This window comes from Dendrobates tinctorius, unplaced genomic scaffold, assembly GCF_039654945.1.
Source record: "Dendrobates tinctorius isolate UK_male_01 unplaced genomic scaffold, ASM3965494v1 ptg000158l, whole genome shotgun sequence".
NCBI classification, from domain to species: Eukaryota; Metazoa; Chordata; class Amphibia; order Anura; family Dendrobatidae; genus Dendrobates; species Dendrobates tinctorius.
This window is the reverse complement of record NW_027361825.1, coordinates 3,414,454-3,434,460: the sequence shown is the minus strand read 5'-3', so window position 1 is coordinate 3,434,460 and position 20,007 is coordinate 3,414,454. Positions and strand designations below refer to the sequence as shown.

The following is a 20,007-nucleotide window of genomic DNA, read 5'->3' as shown; positions in this document are numbered from 1 at the left end:
ATGTAATCCAACAATAATGACGTAAGAGTCAAAAGAGGGATTGTAGATATAAGATAGATGAATATTGGGTACACGGATATAGATAGACAATGGTGGCACCAGTCCAAGAATGTTGGTTGCCGGCCTCGAGGTGTTACCTGAAACCTCCAAGAGGAGTAGAGATCATACATGAGAAGGAAGGACATGTACATAGTAGATAGTGTATGGGATCATGGCTACTCGTCGCTTCTCTCTCAGGCGGTTTCTACTATGGCGCCTCCACCACCAGTCTCGGCTCCAGCCGAATCCCCCCAGGAGCAGTGGGCCATCCCCCTGAACAGTCATTCACCAGTGGATGATTTCTATAAGCAGATCCCGGACCTGGCCTTTAAGGTAAGATGTAGTCTTTGTGCGTCTTGTCGTGTTCTCTATAAGACTGTCTCAGTCTACGTTGGTCATCACCGTCTGACCCCGGTACTACTTCACTGTCCCTGCAGCATCCATTTGAGCTGGATACGTTTCAGAAGAAGGCTGTCCAGTGCCTGGAGGACGGCTCCTCTGTCTTCATCGCTGCTCACACGTCTGCCGGGAAGACGGTGGTAGCTGAATACGCCATAGCATTGTCTCTGAAGCACATGACCAGGTGAGCGGTGTCCTCTGCAGACCTCCGGGATTGTATCAGACTATACTGCCCCCTATCTTTCAGTCGCACATTACCTGGACTGTCATCCAATCCTTAGGTCCATATACACCTCTCCAATCAAGGCTTTGTCCAATCAGAAATTTAGAGATTTCAGGATCACCTTCAGAGACGTTGGTCTGATCACAGGGGATGTCCAGCTGTACACCGGTGCCTCGTGTCTTATCATGACCACGGAGATCTTAAGGTACTGGAAAGGTTGCATGTGTAAGGCTCCTTCTGTATTCTACATTTTCAGACTTTCGTCACGTGCAGAATTGTGAATGCAGCTCTGGAGTAACAACGCAGGATGTATTTACTAGGTTTCTTAATGGGTGGTTCCCATTATCTTCCGCAGGAGTGCACTGCTCCCCAGCCTCATGGCTTCCTGCCTGTTTGGAGGACAGTGGGCTCATTCTTGTTGAGGGACGTGGGCTCCTTGTTGGAGGCACTGTGGGCTCCTTGGGGGAATTTTGGGCTCCTTGTTGGAGAGACGGTGGTCTCCTTGTTGGAGGGACGGTGGGCTCCTGCTTGTGGGGGTCGGTGGGCTCCTGCTAGCTTGGGGGGACGGTGGGCTACTGCTTGTTGGAGGAATGGTGGGCTCCTGCTTGCTGGGGGGACGGTGGGCTCCTGCTTGCTGGGGGGATGTTGAGGTCCTGCTTGCTGAGGTGAAGGTGGGCTCCTGCTTGCTGGGGGGACGGTGGACTCCTGCTTGCTGGGGGGACGGTGGGTTCCTGCTTGCTGCGGGGACAGTGGGTTCCTGCTTGCTGGAGGAGGGGTGGTGAGCACCTGCATCCTGGGGGGATGGTGGGTTCCTGCTTGCTAGGGGGTTGGTGGGTTCCTGCTTGCTGGGGCGATGGTGGGCTCCTGCTTGCTGGGGGGGATGCTGGGCTTGTGATTGCTGAGGAAGATGCTGGGCTCCTGGTTGTTGAGGGGGACGCTGGGCTCCTGGTTGCTGAGGGCACGGTGGGTTCCTGCTTGATGGAGGGGTGGTGGGCTCCTGCTTGTTGGGGAGTGGGTGGTTGCTAGTTTTTACATGCACTTTGCAATTTTACGTAATTTTATGTAAGATCATGCCGTTACCCCTTTATCTGCATGTGGCATGGTTGGCGTACGTAAAGCAAATCGCAAACTACTCTTCACTCTCCCAGGTCAATGCTGTACAACGGCTCTGATGTCATCCGCGACTTGGAGTGGGTCATCTTCGATGAGGTTCATTACATTAATGACGCAGAGGTTGGTGTGTATAATCTTTTCTTTTTTTCATATTGAGATGAGTTCCTGCCACAGCCGTATTAATCCCTTGTCTGCTCCCCCCCTTCTAGCGCGGTGTTGTATGGGAAGAGGTCCTTATAATGCTCCCGGACCACGTAAACATCATTCTGCTGAGCGCCACCGTACCCAACACCGTGGAGTTTGCAGATTGGATCGGGTGAGTCGTTTTTAAACTGCTCAGACTAATTTACATCTAATAGCAGCATGATATCATGGCTGCACATGGACCGCTGACCATAATCATCTTCTTCGAGACAATTGTTTTTCCTCCTCTTCTTCAAAGTACCATATCTTTATTAATTTTCTGTCCCCAGCGCCATCCAAAGGCTTGCTTTATGTAGGACAAGTTGTAGTTTTGAATGATACCTTTCACTTAGCCATATAATGTACTGAAAAATGTGGAAACAAATCACAGTGGGGTGAAATTGTGAAAAAAAAACTGGAAAAAATTGCAAAAAAAGTAAAATTCCACATTAGTATTTTGTTTTTTTTATTTACCATGTTCACTCTATGGTAAAACTGACTGTTATGATTCTCCAGGCCAGGACGAAGACGGAGATACCAATCATGCATAGTTTTTTTCCTTATTGGGGGATCGGGGGTCTTCAGCAACATTGTGGCTCGGGATTCGGCCGTCAGAGACCTTCAGGTTATTAGTGGTTGATTTTTTTTTCTATATCTTTACCTTACAGGAGAATTAAGAAGAAGAAGATTTACGTCATCAGTACATCAAAGAGGCCGGTCCCTCTGGAGCATTACCTGTACACGGGAAATAGTCAGAAAACACTTAACCAGTTTTTTCTGCTGCAAGATGCAACTGGGACCTTCCAAACCAAGGGGTGAGACCCTCAACCATCACCTGTGTCTGGTATTACATCTCAGCAACACTGAATTGTATGAGGATTAGTTACAATGCCAAAAACATCCTATAGCCAAGAGAAGTCCTGTTTCTGGGGAAAAAAGCAGAACTTTGTGTCCAGCCCCCTTAATGCTTTCTTGAGCTAATTGTGTAATTTCTGTGGCCACCACTAGGGACAGCTTTCATTAACCTTTAATAGTCTCCTGGATGTCCATAGGGCACTGGATGGCATAAATGCATTGGTATTCTCTTGGGGCACCACCAGGGCAAGGGTATACTTACCGATTGCTCTAGTAATAGTAGTGACATTCTTATGTAAAAGCCCCTCTGCCTTCTCTACAGATACTACGCCGCAGTTGAAGCAAAGAAGGAGCGTTCCTCGAAGTACTCACAAACGTTTGGGGCCAAACACCCACATGGAGGAGGCGCCGGACATGTAAGAGAGCTTTAGGGTGGGGAAGAGGTTGGTCAGGGAGGCGGCCGGGGAAGGGTTAATGGTCCATTGTCTACCCGCAGGATAAGGGCACCTGGTTGTCGCTCATCCAGTCCCTGCGACAGAGGGACGCTCTGCCCGTCGTGGTGTTCACATTCTCCCGTACCCGATGCGAGCAGAACGCCGGAGCGCTGACCACCGTAGACTTGTGTACGGCGCCTGAACGAAGCGAAATCCAGACGTACTACAACAAATGCCTGAGCCGGCTGCGTGGGGGCGACCGCCAGCTCCCCCAGGTATGTACATAGTCACCTCCTGCCACACACAGCACAGGGGGTATCAAGGTACTACAACTCCCAGCATGTCTGCTGAGATAAGTGCTGCGGGTAAATAGCAATGTCATTATTACAGGTGCTGCATATGCTGGACCTCTTGAAGAGGGGGATCGGGATCCATCACAGTGGGATCCTGCCCATTCTGAAGGAAGTGGTGGAGATGTTATTTAGCCGTGGACTCGTCAAGGTCAGTATCCGGAGCATCTCTGGGAAGAACAACTCACTGCTCTGTTAATCCTCCTGCAAATGTCCGAATAAGTTGACTACTGGGAGTTACCATTAACCCTTTTCACCAGGGTGTCGCTACATGTTCTGCAGCACTTATTGTTCTGTATCAGATGTTGGGGCACACGACCTTAAAGGGGAACGGTGACACTAATTTCTGGTGAATTTACAGGAAGAATACTAGAGGAGAGGTCAAGGGTTAATGCATTCTCTTTATGTTCCTCAGATCCTGTTTGCCACAGAGACATTTGCTATGGGGGTTAACATGCCGGCCCGCACCGTGGTGTTTGACTCCATCAGAAAACATGATGGATCCAACTTCAGAGACCTGACTCCGGGTACGTCACGTCCACGCATGGTGCGATCCACCAGATTCGGGAGCTGTGGGCTCTGATTTCTGGGTGACTTTCAGGTGGTGCAGTAATGGCCAATGTTTCCTCACACAGGAGAGTATATACAGATGGCTGGGCGCGCAGGACGGCGAGGGCTGGACAACACCGGAATGGTGATCATACTGTGCAAATCCGACGTGCCCGAGATGAGCGATCTGCACAAGATGATGATGGTGAGGATGGCGGACAGGACAACTAGGTAGATGATGGCGACAATTGCAAGCAAGATTACTTTATTGCAAATTTGGATTATTGGCGACATTTTTGCAATAAACTAATCAAGAACACTGTAAATCGCTCAATAACTAATATAACGAGGTTCCTACAATTACATTAGAAAATGCTATTATTACTGACTCCAAATTATTCACCCCCTTTATCACTAGTGTCAGTACTTAGTAAAGCCCTCTGGCTGTTATAACCTGCTGTAAACGTGATGCATCGACGGACATCAACCTCTGAAGAATCTTACTTATTCCTCAATGTTCTCCGGATTGTACGCTGCAGCCGCCATCTTCAAATCGCTTTCAGATTTACCTATAAATATACAGGGGGAGACCTGTCAATCGAAGAGAGGAGGGTGGGGAGAAGCTGAGTAGTCAGCCATGGTGGCCTCACAAAGTATGTTTTGTCAGAAGAGACGCCGTGTTTCAGACATAAGACTGCAATAACACAGCCAGTCTATGATACGTGCTGATTTAGATAGGTAGTGTTGAATAGTAATCGGGTTGTGGAGGGGGATGCAGCTGCAGCTTCTCTGTGAAATCACACGCTGTGAGAGGGGAGGAGGTGAGGCCTGTGGTTTATGAATATGTCATAGACTAGGACATTACATTACAATGTCATGCTGCTTCAGTTCCACTAATGATAGTGAACGTGGGAGGCTATAGGTGACCACGAGCACCACACGGCACAGACTCACCATCTTTAGTCGCGGTTTTATCTCTGTGACGTGATTTTTTTCTGTGTTGTCATATATGTAGCGAAGCCCTGCGGAGAGGCAGAAGCATGAAATCTGCAGGTTACAGACCTGCACCACTTCCACTGGAGGGATAATAATAAAAATAATTTTTATTATTTCTTTTGCGCCAACATATTCCGCAGCACTTTACATTATAGAGGGGACTTGTACAGACAATAAGACATTACAGAATAACAATAATCACATAAACAACAAATACCAAGAGGAATGAGGGCACTGCTTACAATCTATGAGGAAATAGGGGAGACATGAAAGGTGGATGGTAACAATTGCTTTCATTGTTCTGACCAGACATAATGTAAAAAATCAGGTGTTCATGAAACGCTGCGTGAATTGGTTTTCAGCCTAAGTATGTAACAGTACAGACCCAGAGGGCTAGTAAATGCACAAAGCGTATAAGAGCATGATACGAGGATCCTGGTTATGATGAAAATTTTGAATGGGCAACACAGGGATAGTTAGATAAATGTGTTGAGGCGGTAGGTCAGTCTGAATAAATACGTTTTTAGAGCACACTTAAAAACTGTGGGTAATGGGGATTAATCAAATTATCCTGGGTACTGCATTCCAAAGACTTGGCGCAGCACATGAGAAGTCTTGGAGACAGGAGTGGGAGGTTCTGATAATTGTGGATGCTAACCACAGGTTATTAGCAGAACGGAGGGCACGGGTAGGGTAGTAGGCTGAGACGAGGGAGGAGATGTAGGGTGGTGCTGAGCCATGGAGTGCTTTGTGGGTGAGGGTAATAAGTTTATACTCAATTCTTTAGTGGATGGGTAACCAGTGTAATGACTGGCACAAGGTAGAGGCATAGGTGTAATCCTGGGTGCAGCATTCAAGACAGATTGAAGAGGGGAGAGTTTGGTAAGAGGGAGACCGATTAGTAGAGAATTATGATGGTCCAGATGAGAATGAATAAGAGAAACACTAAGAGTTTTTGCAGAGTCGAACGTAAGAAAAGGTCGAATTTTAGAAATGTTTTTCAGACACAGATAACGAGTCAGTGATCAGATGTGGGGGTGAATGAAAGCTCAGAATCAAGTATGACCCCAAGACAGCAGGCATGTTGCTGTTGGAGATGGCATTGTTGGGCATAGGTAGGTCAGTAAGAGGGAGGAAACACGAGTTCAGTTTTTGACAGGTTCAGTTTCAGATAGAGGGAGGACATTATGTTAGAGACAGCGGTAAGACAATCACTGGTGTTTTGTAATGATGCAGGCGTGATGTCATGAAACGATGTGTATAATTGGGTGTCATCAGCATAGAGATGGTACTGGAAACCAAATCTACTAATTGTCCAATTGGGGCAGTATACAAAGAGAAGAGGAGGGGGCTTAGGACTGATCCTTGAGGAACCCCAACAGTAAGGGGAAGATGAGAGGAGGAGGAGCCAGCAAAAGATACAGTGAAGGAGCCATCAGAGAGGTAGAAGGAGAACCAGGAAAGAACGGTGTCCTTGAGGCCGATGGAGCGGAGCATAGTGAGGAGGAGCTGATGATCCACAGTGTCCAATGCTGTGGAGAGATCCAGGAGAATTAGCATGGAGTAATGACCATTAGATTTAGCTGTTAGTAGATCATTAGAGACTTTAATAAGGGCATTTTCATTAAAGTGTAAAGAGCGGAAACTAGATTGTAGAGGGTCGAGGAGAGAGTTATCGGAGAGATAGCGGATAAGACGGGAGTGGACAAGGCGTTCCAGGAGTTTAGAGATGAAGGGAAGATTAGAGACAGGTCTATAGTTAGCGGCACAGTTTTGGTCGAGGGATGGTTTTATTGAGTAATGGATGTATGCTGGTGTGTTTAAATGAGGAGGGAAAGATACCAGATGAGAGAGGTTGAATATTTTTGTTAGGTGAGAGGTGACAGCAGGGGAAAGGGACTGGAGGAGATGTGATGGAATAGTGTCACTGGTGCAAGTGGTCGGGCGAGAAGATGCAAGGAGCCTGATCACTTCTGCGACTGGTTCAAAGTCAAGAGAGTGAGCTAGATGCAATGGGGGAGGGAGGACAGTGCATGGTATGAGGGGATTGAGAGAAAATTTCCTGTCGAATATGGTCAATTTTTTTTTTGAAATAATTAGCCAGATCGTCAGCATGGAGATCCGTGGTTGGGGCCTGCACTCTTGGGATGGAGATTATTGATCATGATCGGGGCTTCTTTATGTCACCGTCTTTCCCTACTAAACTCCTTGCTCCCCTCCTGTCCAGGGGAAGCCCACCCAGCTGCACTCCCAGTTCCGTCTTACATACTCCATGATCCTGAATCTCCTTCGTGTCGAGGCTTTGAGAGTGGAGGACATGATGAAGAGGAGTTTTGCTGAAGCCCACACCCAAAAAGATAGCAAGGTGAGTGCTTGCAACACGGGTTAAAAATCCAGAACTATCTTTTGGATTCTCTTGCTGAGCAGAAGAGGAGACCACACAGCTCCAGAACCAGATGGCGGACGATTTTGTTGTCTGTTCACCCATGGTCTCCACCTGTGACACTTCAGATGCTGTGAAACTACAACTCCCAGCATGCTCTATGCCTGAATATGCTGGGCAAGACCCCTGAGCTACGTGTTAAGTTTATTTCACAGGCCCATGAACAACGCATTAAGGTCCTGACCAAGACTCTGGGTGACATGGGGGACGTCGAGTGCTCCGGGGACCTGGCAGATCTTTATGACTATTTTGTGACGGTGCAAGAACTCGTCTACACGAGGGATCTGCTGCAGGTAATGCTCCAAGTCCTCCGCGTTTGATTATGGATTACTGACGGCATCTTGATTGTCCCTATACTCTGGTGAACATATTTAACCCCTGCTTCCATAAAGTATAGACCCGTTATGTAGAGGTTCATCTGGCGCGTTGCGACTTTCTTGTGTTACACCTGTACTGACAGTAGCATCACAACGCGCCTGATGGAGAGGGCACCTTTAAAAAATTGACATCTTGAAAAGTTACGTTTTCCAAACCTGTGTCGATACCTAGAAAAAGGTGGTCGAATCCATCAACGGCATGAAGTGTCTAAGCGCAGGACGCATCATCATCATCCGAACAGACTATCACCCCTGGGTGCCCGGAGTCATCTTGCAGGTAGGATTTCATCCAGAACTCGCTATACCCGGGGTGACCGGCGTACTTTACAGCACACTGCCATCGTCTTTTACCCATAGGTGTCATCAGATGCCACCAATAAGATCTACACTACACTGGTGCTCTGTGAGAAGAAACATGATGGCACAATGGCCCCTACGCCACGAGCAGAGAAGAACAACAAGATGGCACCATGTCCTGATGACCTGTTAATGACCAAAGTGTTCCGCCCCGAGGGTAAGAGTCGGCAAAAAAAAAACCTTTTGTCTCTCTGGTAGGACATAACACGTGGCTTTCCTAGTAATATCTGGTCAAAAATGAGAATGCATTAAAAAGTGGTCTTCTAGTGGGGTGGTCTTCTCAGAGAAGATAGCCAGCGTTGCCCAGCCTGCATTATTGACAGAATCCAAGGCCAATTGCATGGACTGATGGACTGTGACCTACCTTAATTAAGTTCTGATTTTGTCCCTGCCCCAGCCTAGCTTGTTAGATTTTCTTCCTCTCCCGCTCACTGTGCAGATCCTTGCATAGCAGTTAAAGGGTATTATCCCAGCAACCCCTAGACCCTGCTAATCCAACTGGCTATTGTCAAGTCTGATCAGGGACAACGACTATAGGCTTGAAGATTGTGACTGTAGTCCGCACTCTCATATTAAATTCTGATTTCTCCTTCGCCTCATTGGGGGACACAGGACCATGGGTGTTATGCTGCTGCCACTAGGAGGACACTAAGCAAATACACAAAGAAAATTGGCTCCTCCTCTGCTCGCTCTATCCTGTACCAGTTCTTGTTTAGTGTCTGTAGGAGGCACTAGGGTCTAGCTTCAGACCCCAACGTTATTATTTTACCTGTTCCATTTTTACTTTTTTACCTTTTTATTCTACGGATTGAAGGGGCGACGGGGCCTTTCAAGGTCCCGATCTCCCAAAATCATCAACAGGCGGGCACGCGGAGTGTCGGCTCCCCGTATCCCCTCCTGCAACCTCAACGCCGGCCTGGGCTCTCCTTAGAGGGGACGGATCCCTTCAATGGGTCCGCTCTCCCCACATCACCAACAGACGGGAACATTGGGTGTCGCCCCCAAGTACCCTCTTCTGCAGCCAGGTTCTTCAGCCGGACATGCCAGCTTGCCTCACCACTCCTGACAAGAAACATTACCTCAGGTAACATGCAGAGGCTCCATGCGGCGTCCGTGCGGCCCCACTGCACCACCACTGCCCGAAAGTGGATGGTGACTGGAGGCAAACGAGACCCCTCTACCTCCCTATCAAAGGGAAGGTGGATTGAGGAGGATCTGTGCGGCCCACAACCAGGCACTGCTAAATGCTGCCATTGGCACCCACCCGGCCCTGCTTCACGCACCGGGCTCTGCTGCATCCCCTTTCAGCAGCGCAGCACCTGCGGTTGGCAGGGGGAGATAGGGGCTCCTCCGATAGTCCTTTCACATATCCGGGTCCCCAGGGTGTTATGTGCACCAAACCGCCAGCTGCCAACGTCATTGCTCATTGCCACGATAACGCGCTGCCCCGGCACCGCCACGGCAGCCTAAAATTTAGCCCCTGGCTTCTGACTGGGTTAGGCCAAGGTCCACCTACCCAGTGGCTCCGCCCACCTTTTAAGCTCCTCTCGCTCTGAGCGAGCATCCCTGCGGCCACATCCTGCCTCTAGCCCTGACTCCGCCCACTTCTGGCACTTCTCGTTTCTCATTACAAGTTCCATCTTGTTCTCGGACCCCTTCACCCACTTCTGGGGGTGGTGCTGGCATCAAGGGGCTCATCCTGCAGCGGGGAGGGGGGATGCGACATCCGACCCCTTCTTGCATTGGCGTCTGCCGGCGCCGAAAAATTGAGCACCCTGGCTTTGGCCTACATTAGGCTTCTGCCCAAAACCCCGCCCGCGCGGTGGCAGCTCATCCCTCTTTCTTGGCGCTTCTCGCACAGAACAAGAAGCGCCCCCGAGATTCTCGTCGGCCATCTTGCTCCCCCACGACCGCCTCACGAGCTGGCACGGAAGAGGCTGCGGCATACGACCTGGCGGCATTCAGCGCTGAGGACAACGCTAATCCAAGGCAACACACAACCCCCAAACATCATCCTAGCTCATGCGAAGTGTGACTACATGATTTTACTACCTTCTCTGGTTCACGGACTCAGGACCTGGGTAAGCTGGTACACAGCGCTTAACCCCTTCTCCGCAGCAGCCTCTAAGCAGCATCAAAAGATGTGCAATATGTCTCATTCAAGACATCTAAGAAGTCTGTTAAAACACAGTGGTGTATGCATCATGTACAGTACATAATGCACTACCACGTAGACACCATAAGGCAATCTGTGCAGCCTGCGGAACCCCCTGCTAATACCATCCCTAGTGGATCTAGTCCGCCCTCATGGGCCTCGTCTGGTATAGTAAATGGCCTCTCTGGCCAAGGCTATAGATTCTTCTGCCTTACGAGAGTCATCCTCAGACAGGGAGCGAACTGCGGCCCCCTGACACTCTCGTGCCTCGGTGTCCTCAGATTCTGCTTCATATTTCCCCTCACCAGGAGCTTGCTGCTAACACGACTCAGAATATGAGTCTGATGTGGCAGTAGTCCCGGACTCCCTAGACTATCAGTAGTCTCTAGATTCTCTCATTGACAAGGTTAATAAAATCCTGATAGTAGACGCAGCAGTCCAGACCACGCCGTGTCTTTATATGGGACCAAACATCCTTGCAGGGTTTTTTGCCAACCACCCTGAGTTAGAGTTAAGTCTGAGTTAGTCAGAGGCATAGAAATTGCCCGGACTGGCGATTCCCAGGGCAAAAGCCGATGGAAGCCACCTACTCTAAGAGTAGCGGACTCAGTCCCCCACAATGGCTCCACGTTACTGCTCGCTTCCAAATCTCTCCTGTCTCTGACTGACAGCTCTTCCATTAAAACCCCACTGCCCGACAGACAATCTTGCTTGGTCAGTCTTTGAGGCTGCCGGAGCAGCATTCTTTCTTTCCTTTGCCACCCGCTGGTGGCAAGACCTATGGTAGCTCGAGTCGAACCTGTAGCTAAGTCTGGTGAAGACATTAACCTACTTTCCTAGGCAGTCAGTCTCGCTTACCAGATTGCCCCGGCCAGGGATTATGCTGTGCATGCCTCCCTAGATGCGGCTAACTGTGTCGCACTTGCAGCTGATAACGTCGTTACCATCAGGAGAGCCCTTAGGGCTCCGGGAGTGGAGAACAGACTCCGCTTCCAGGAAATCTCTAATTTCTCCACGCTGGCATAGGGATTCTCAAACTGGCTTTGAAGTCCTCATTCCTGGAGACACCGGCCCTCTTGGTCCGGATCCAAGGGTCCCTCTCCCCGCACATTTTCTGCGCTATGACTCTGGTATTCGGAAGACACAGGCAGGGTAGGCGGCTGTCTGCTCTTCTTTCGACAGGTCCCACTGGTGGTCGTTCAAGACCAAGGGGTCAGAGATCTGGTGTCCCCCGGACACAAAAATAAAATTTGCGTGTTCCTCGCCAACATGCTTCTTCCAGTCGCATCTTCCGAGGACAGAGGCGCATGCAGTTCCATTTTATCAAGGACGAGGTGGCCGAGTGGTTAAGGCGATGGACTGCTAATCCGTTGTGCTCTGCACGCGTGAGTTCGAATAAATCTGAACCATGTGCCCCGTCCTAGACCTAAAGCTGTTAAACAAGCTTGTCAAAGTACATCATTTCAGAATCGAATCTCTCCGTTCTGTTATCTCCTCATTGGAAATGGGAATACCTCGCGTTTGTCACATCAGGGATGTGTATCCAGATTCCAATCTTCTCAGGCCAATCGGAGACTGACATTTTCGGTTCCTGGCCTTGCCCTTCGATCTCGCCACTGCCCCAGATTGTTCACCAGAGTCATGGCTGCTGTCAAGTCCACTCTGCACTCTCAGAGTGGTGATTCTACCCTACCTAGACGAACTCATCAAGGGATTGTGTCTGCAAGCCTGTGCGGAAGGTGTCAGTGTCACGGTGGACACTCTCTCTCCCTCTCTCATCTGGGGTGAACCTAGACTAGTCCTTTTCAGTCCTATCCTAGCAAATCTCCTTTTTGGGGTTGATCATGGACTCTTTCCCGAGGGATGGTAATTCTCCCTCCAGGAAAGATCTCGACGCGGATCATGTATTCTTCCACGTGAGTTGGTAATTCTCCCTCCAAGATAGATCTCGACGTGGATCCGGGGAGCCCAGCCAACCCCCCACTCTCTGCAGTTCAGTATGCAAGTCCTGGGGAAACTGGTGGTGTCCATTGAGGCAGTACCGTTTATTCAGCTTCATCTCCGTCCTCTGCTGAGGCATTGCCGTCGGCTTCGGACGTTAACCCAGCCCCCCTTGTCCGCCGTTTTTGCCTATTCCCCTGGATTACGCAGTCTCTCAGGTGGTGGATGTCAACATCCTCACTGGGTCAAGGAATGTCGTTTCTTCCGGTCCACTGGTTGGGGTACGTTTTTCCGTCCCACAGTGCCCAGGTACGCTGGTCCATTCGGGAATCGCGTCTCCCGATCAATATCCTCGAGATTCGGGCAATCAGGATGGCCCTTCATTGTTTCCATCGACTTTTGGCTGGTCGTCTCATTCGGATCCAGTCGGACAACGCCATGGCAGGGGCGTACATTAATGGCAAGGGGGGGCACATGGAGCAGAAAAGTGATGCTCGAAGTAACATACATTCTGCGGTGGGTCAAGACTCACCATTCAGCCTTTTCAGCAGTTCATATCCCGGAAGTAGAGAATTGGTCGGCAGATTCTCTCAGCCGTCAAGGTCTGGCCTTGGGAGACTGGTCCCTTCATCGGAAAGTTTTTTTCAGCACATTTGTCAGCGCTGGGGTACTCCGGATGTGGATCTCATGACCTTCAGGCTAAACACTGAAGTTCCAGCATTTGTTGCTCCATTAGCCATCGGATCAGAAGGTCTGGTGCTTCAGTGCCATCACCTTCGCCTCCCTTACATTTTTCTTCCGCTTATGCCTAGCGTCATTCAAAAGATCAAGGCGGAGGGTATCCTTGTGATTCTTGCCGCACCAGACTGGCCACGCCGAGCGTGGTGCGCGGAAGTAGTACAACTAGTTGCCAGCGTTCCCTGGCGGTTACCGGACCACACAGACCTCCCCTCTCGGGTCCATTTACCGCCAGGACTCGAGAGTGCTGAGCCTAATTGCCTGGGCATGGAATCCTGGATCCTAGCCCAGGCCGGTTGCTCGCGACAAGTAGCGTCCACCATCACACCATCATCATCATCAACGGCCGGAAATTTACCTTCAGGCGTATTTACCATCATATTTGGGAAGACCCTTTTTTCTCTTGGTGTAAAAAAAAAAAACAGCCACGGATCTTCCCCACTTGTGTTTGCTATTTTGTCCATGTTGGAGTTTCTCCAAGCAGGATTCATTTCAAGCCTGGCACTGTCTTCTCTCAAATGCTTTCCATCCTGTTCCAGCAAAAGATACCTTAAAAATCTCAGGTTAGGACCTTCATACAGGGAGTGCCACACCTTGTTCCTCCCTACAAGATGCCTTCGGAGCCTTGGGATCGTAATCTGGTCTCAGGTGCCTTACAAGTGGCCCCCTTCAAACTCCTGCAGGACGTATCACTCACCCTTCTTTCTTGGGAAATTGCCTTTCTTGTGGCAGTAACATAAAGCAGGCGGGTCTCGGAATTGGTGGCTTTGTCTTGCAAACCTCCATTTCTAGTCTTTCACTAGGGCAAGGTGGTGTTAAGGACGTTTCCGGCCTGCTTGTCTAAGGCCGTTTCTTCTTTTCATCTGTATAGTCTTGCCCTCGTTTTGCTCAGCTCCGGGTCAGCCTCTCCGCACTTTGGATTTGGTGAAAGTACTCAGGACATATATTTCCAGATCTGCGCCTTTCCGAAAATCGGATTCCCTCTTTGTGTTTCCAGAGCGACGTAGAAAGGGCCTACCTGCTTAAGAAGCTACAATAGTCAGATAGATCCGCTCTGCACTTCATGAAGCTTACAGTGTCAGAGGTCAGCCTATCTGGAGAGGCTCATGGCAAAATCCATTCGGTCAGTGGGGGCTTCCTGGGCCTTTTGGCACCAGGCTTTACTACAGCAAATCTGCTTGGCTGAAACTTGGTCCAGTCTTCACACGTTCGTTAAGTACTACAACATTCATTCTCAAGCCTTTTCAGATGCTGCCCTTGGCAGACAAGTTCTGCAATCGACAGTAGCGCATCTGTAGACCAGATTAATCGCTGGGAAGTTAAGGTTTCAGCTGTTGTGCTGTTTACCACCCAGGGACTGCTTTAGGATGTCCCATGGTCCTGTTTCCCCCAATGAGGCGAAGAAGAAACAGGGATTTTTGTGTGTACTCACCGTAAAATCCTTTTCTCCGAGCCAATCATTGGGGGACACAGCACCCAGCCTGTTAGCTTGTTGGCTTGTGGTTGTCCTTTGTGTTTTTGACATGTTGCATTCTATGTTGGCTATCTGTGAACTCCTACTGCTTTGGCACCGAACTGGTTCAGGATAGAGCCAGCAGAGGGTGTATACTGCGGAGGATGAGCCAATTTTCTTTGTGTAATTGCTTAGTGTCCTCCTAGTGGCAGCAACATAACACCCATGGTCCTGTGTCCCCCAATGATTGGCTCGGAGAAAAGGATTTTACGGTGAGTACACGCTAAAATACCTGTTTTGTTCCCGCTCCTGCCTAACTTGTTAGGTTTTCTTCCTCTACCACTCAGCTGCTACTCAGCAGAACCAATCCAAGGTCCCCTGCAGTGATGTGCAGATCCTTAAGAGTTAGAGTATTATCCCAGCAACCCCTAGACACCGCTCATCCGAGTGGCTATTGTCAAGGTCTGGCAGACTCTGTCCTACTTTTAATAAGTTCTGATTTTGTCCCTGCCCTAGCCTAGCTTGATAGATTTTCTTCCTCAGACGCTCTACCAGTCAGCTACTACTCTTCAGAAACAACCTAAGGTCCCCTGCAGGGATGTACAGATACTTGCATAGGGGTTAAAGGGTATTATTCAGGGAGCACCTAGACCCTGCTAATTCAAGGGGCTATTGTCAAGTCTGACCATGGACAACAGCTACGAGCTGACAGATTGTGCCTGTAGTCTGCACTCTCGTATTATGTGAGCATTCATTGGTTTGCCCCTTTTGATTTAGGGCCATGTGACTACAAGCTCCTGAAGCTCCGCTCCTCCGAAATTCTTATAATAACTGGGAAGACATTAAGGGTCTATGCCGATAAAGTTCTGGACGATGTCGCTAGGAGCCAGACCCCGCGCTTCAGGTACCTCACCTATAACATCGTGATTATATTCCTCCACTTTGAGGCCATTTATTGACCAATATGAATTTCTCTCCCATTCACAGAAATGATCCTCCGGGCCCCGCAGTATCCAGTGTGACCCAGGAGCTGGCACGGCTGGCGGACCTGCCACCTGGATCGTTGTCAGCGCTGTGCCCCGTGAATGATCTACAGCTGAAGGAGCTGGAGGTAGTGGAGGCCGTCACCAGGGTCAAGAGACTGGAAGGAGTCTTGAGTGGATTCATCTCTCCGAACAGTCCCCGTTTTACTTCCCAGGTGACGACATCGCTGACTTCTTGTCATGATACCAGTGCTGGGTGACCGGCACTGCTGGTGTTAATGTTCTGACCTCAGTGCAGACTCTCACCTGCACACCTGGGACCTATTATGGTGGCCTCTCATTGGTTCTGGGGAGGCTTCTTATAGCCTCAGGAAGCTCCCATCCCCCGTCAGTTATACATTCGCCCTTGGCATTGTGTGGTGACCCCTGAGTGTGTTAGTGCTGTGTTCTGGTTGCTTGATTCTCTGTGTATGACTCGGTCAGATGTCTGACTTCTGCTAGACAGAATGACTGGTGTGATATACTGCCGTTGGCTGAATTTGACTTCAATAGTCGGGTGAGTCAATCCACTGGTCTGTCCCCTTTCTTGATCAACTATGGGTTCAGTCCTCATTTTGGTGAGTTTTCTCGTCTGGATTCGGGGTGCCCCGGAGCTGAGAACTCTGTTCAGCGGTTAAAAAATACATGGGCAGAAGTCCAGCGGCGTATATCTAGGTCTCAAGGCAGGTATAAGTTTTTCACGGACAGGAAACGAACACCTGGTCCCATGTTTCAGGTTGGAGAGAAAGTTTGGCTCTCCACGCGAAACATTAAGTTAAAGATTCCGTCAGCCAAGTTGGGCCCCAAATTCATTAGCCCGTACAAGATTGTAGAAAAAATCAACCCAGTAGAGTACAGGCTGTGCCTTCCACCCTCTTTCAAGTTCCCTAACGTCTTCCATAGATCTCTACTGAAACCGTTTGAAGCAATCCGGGGAGAATGCGAGTCCGCTGCTCCTCCGGTTTCGGTTGAGGGACATGTGGAATATGAGATTGGTCACATCGTAGATTCTAGGTTGGTACGGCGGTCAGTACAGTACCTAGTTCATTGGAAAGGGGTATGGGCCGGAGGACAGGTCCTGGGTGCCGGCCCGGTTGATGCATGCGGATCGTCTGGTTCGGGCTTTCCATGCTAGATACCCGGGCAAGCCTGGGGGTCCAGAGGCCCCCCGTTGAGAGGGGGGTACTGTCATGATACCAGTGCTGGGTGACCGGCACTGCTGATGTTAATGTTCTGACCTCAGTGCAGACTCTCACCTGCACACCTGGGACCTATTAGGGTGGCCTCTCATTGGTTCTGGGGAGGCTTCTTATAGCCTCAGGAAGCTCCCATCCCCTGTCAGTTATACTTTCGCCCTTGGCATTGTGTGGTGACCCCTGAGTGTGTTAGTGCTGTGTTCTGGTTGCTTGATTCTCTGTGTATGAGTCGGTCTGTTCTCTGGATTCTGCTTTGGATTCTGCCTGGTACCTTCTACGTCTGTTTGGTTTTGATCTCTGCTTGGCTCTGACTATCCGTTCTGTCTCATCCCTGGTACTTTACTGAGATCTTGTGTATGACCTTTGGCTTTGTCTGACCTCCTGTCTGTTTATCCCTTCTGTACCTCACTTGCCTGTATTGTGCATGACCTCTGCTTTGCCCGACTTTGAGTTTTCTACCTTCTTTGAAAGCAGGACGCTAAGCCCCGCCCCCTTGCAGTCACAAGACCATAGGTCCTGTGCCTGCTTTCTAAACTTCTACGTTCAGGTCCCGTGCATCTTTATTTTCCGGCTGTTCTTGTCCCCAGGAGTCCCTACGGTGCGGGTGAGTCCTTGCCTAGCGGAGGCTGTACGCCGGACCTGTCAGGACCCTGACATTTCTGAACGCCGTCCTCCCATCCTTTGATCTTGTTCTTTTTTTCATTCTCATGACTCCGTCCTTTTTATCCTCTTAGTATCTCCGTCTGGAGCAGAGATCACAGGTTATGGATGAGTTGGATCGTCTCCGCTTCCTGACGTCTGAGCAGTCATTGAGTTTGTTGCCCGAGTACCAGCAAAGAATCAATGTAAGTCAGTGGTGACGAATGTTTAGGGATCTGCTGGGTCTGACTTGCGTCTTCTGCCAGAACTTGCTGCTTGTTCTCATTGCTTTCATCTTGTGATGTCAGGTCCTGCGCACCCTGAAGTACATAGATGATGGTGGCGCAGTGCAGCTGAAGGGCCGCGTGGCTTGTGAGGTTTGCAGTCATGAACTGTTGGTTACGGAGCTGGTGTTGGATGGAGCTCTGTCGCCCCTTAACCCTGAGGAGATTGCTGCCCTGCTGTCCTGCCTCGTCTTCCAGCATAAAACACAGTGTGAGCCAAAACTTACAGACACGTTAAAGGAAGTAAGATAGCAACTGATATATGCAATATTACTACTATGCCTACTATAATACTGCCAAATTTTTATAAGAGTAGAACTACTATAATACTGCCCCTCTGTACAAGAATATAACTACTATAATACTGCCCCTATGTACAAGAATATAACGACTATAATACTGCCCCCTATGTACAAGAATATAACTACTATAATACTTCCCTTATGTACAAGAATATTACTACTATAATACTGCCTCTATGTACAAGAATATAACTACTATAATACTGCCCTTATATACAAGAATATTACTACTATAATACTGCTCCTATGTACAAGAATATAACTACTATAATACTGCATCTATGTACAAGAATTTAACTACTATAATACTGCCTCTATGCATAAGAATATAACTACTATAATACTGCCCCTATGTACAAGAATATTAATACTATAATACTGCCCCTATATACAAGGATATAACTACTATAATACTGCCCTTATGTACAAGAATATTACTATAATATTGCCTCTATGTACAAGAATATACTATAATAATGCTCTGTATGTATAAGAATGTAACTAATCTAATACTGCTCACTATCTACAAGAATAATGTAACTGAGAAACCACGCACAAGGGAGATACAATCCCTCTCTGCTGTTACCTGCAGGGTGTCAAGAAAGTGCGGGAGTTGGCAGAACGTTTGGCTTTGATTCAGCGGGAGTGCGGTCTGAAGGAGTCGGTGGAAGATTTTGTTGCACAGTACAAGTTTGGTCTGACGGAGGTGGTTTATGAATGGGCTCGTGGCATGGTAATAAGCGACTCTTCAGCAGACATGCAGCATCATAAAAGGGTTTAATATTGAGCGATCTTTGTATAATGAACTTGTCTGCCGGCTTCTTACTATATTTTTATTCCGCACTATTATGAAGATCTCTACTTGCTGGGAACCTTCTTGCCCGGAACCTAATATTTTACTTGTATTTCCTTTCCAGCCCTTCTCCGAGATTATGACACTCACAGATATCCAGGAGGGCCTCATTGTGCGGTGTGTCCAGCGTCTGGATGAAGCTTGCCGGGACGTGCGCTCCGCTGCTCGTCTGGTCGGAGACGCCACGCTCTGCGCAAAAATGGAAGCCGCTTCACAGCTTATCAAGAGGGATATAGTCTTTGCTGCCAGCCTGTACACACAGTGATCAGACACCATGAGGTCAATATTAAATCTATTCTCTTGGAGAGGGAGAGGTGTCCTTAAAGGGGTTGTTCACTCTTTCTAACATTGCTCTGTTTTACTTTTTTCTAATCCAGTGCTTCCAAAACTGAAGACCCATTAAATGGCCATCGGCATGATGGCGTATCCAGCAAGACCTCACACTGACCAGACCTCCGGGGGGTGTGACGTCTTTGATTTGGGGCTAACATTAACCTCTATGAGGTCTATCCCGGGTCAGTATTTGGGGTAGGCATCTGCTCTTCCTCACGTGGGCTGTAGTATATAGAGAATCTTACACCTGGTAGAGCTAATCGTATATCTGCGGTTGCATGCAACCTGGGGCCGTGACACCCAAATCCTTATTGCTGTAAATTACAGCAGTACATGAAATAAAACAATTTATGGTCTTGTTTTGTCTCTTTTTCTTTTTTATTTATATTGGAAAAACATGTAAGTACTGCTAGAAGCAGCAACCATCCCAGCAGTATGAAACAAGTCATGCCAGACTAATCTAATTTCCTTCTATGATGGAATTACCGACTGGGTGGCTCAGAGAAATGCGGTAGATATAGTAGATCCCAACTTCAGCAAAGCATTTGATAAAAGTATCTCATACTATCCTTATTGAAAAAAACAACCAAGTATGGGATTTACGAGGCTACAGTTAGATGGATTAATAACTGGCTCAGTGATCATACTCTAGGAGTGGTGATAAATGGTTGCACATCTAATTTCAAAAGAGTTTCAAGTGGGGTACCACAAGGCTCTGTCCTGGCCCCAGTGTTCAACATTTTTATAAACTAGCTTAGCCCGTGCGAAATTTT

The 20,007-nt window shown here is 48.7% G+C and overlaps 1 protein-coding gene across 3 annotated transcripts in view; it reads left to right on the top strand.

Annotated features, from left to right (window-relative positions):
• SKIC2 (SKI2 subunit of superkiller complex) overlaps positions 1–19,593 on the top strand; it is a 34,383-nt gene extending 14,790 nt beyond the window's left edge. For all 3 annotated transcript variants that reach the window (XM_073548792.1, XM_073548793.1, XM_073548794.1), the window contains exons 10-31: positions 238–372; positions 477–622; positions 720–866; positions 1,810–1,894; positions 1,984–2,090; positions 2,626–2,772; positions 3,135–3,228; positions 3,309–3,521; positions 3,637–3,747; positions 4,012–4,123; positions 4,232–4,350; positions 7,369–7,506; positions 7,740–7,877; positions 8,134–8,238; positions 8,319–8,475; positions 15,383–15,509; positions 15,593–15,803; positions 17,558–17,668; positions 17,771–17,989; positions 18,641–18,781; positions 18,966–19,180; positions 19,279–19,593. In XM_073548792.1, coding sequence (XP_073404893.1) covers positions 238–372; positions 477–622; positions 720–866; positions 1,810–1,894; positions 1,984–2,090; positions 2,626–2,772; positions 3,135–3,228; positions 3,309–3,521; positions 3,637–3,747; positions 4,012–4,123; positions 4,232–4,350; positions 7,369–7,506; positions 7,740–7,877; positions 8,134–8,238; positions 8,319–8,475; positions 15,383–15,509; positions 15,593–15,803; positions 17,558–17,668; positions 17,771–17,989; positions 18,641–18,781; positions 18,966–19,166 — 2,964 coding nt within the window. In that variant the 3' untranslated portion in view covers positions 19,167–19,180; positions 19,279–19,593. The remainder of the gene's footprint in view (positions 1–237; positions 373–476; positions 623–719; positions 867–1,809; positions 1,895–1,983; positions 2,091–2,625; positions 2,773–3,134; positions 3,229–3,308; positions 3,522–3,636; positions 3,748–4,011; positions 4,124–4,231; positions 4,351–7,368; positions 7,507–7,739; positions 7,878–8,133; positions 8,239–8,318; positions 8,476–15,382; positions 15,510–15,592; positions 15,804–17,557; positions 17,669–17,770; positions 17,990–18,640; positions 18,782–18,965; positions 19,181–19,278) is intronic.
• The last annotated feature ends 414 nt before the right edge of the window (positions 19,594–20,007 follow it).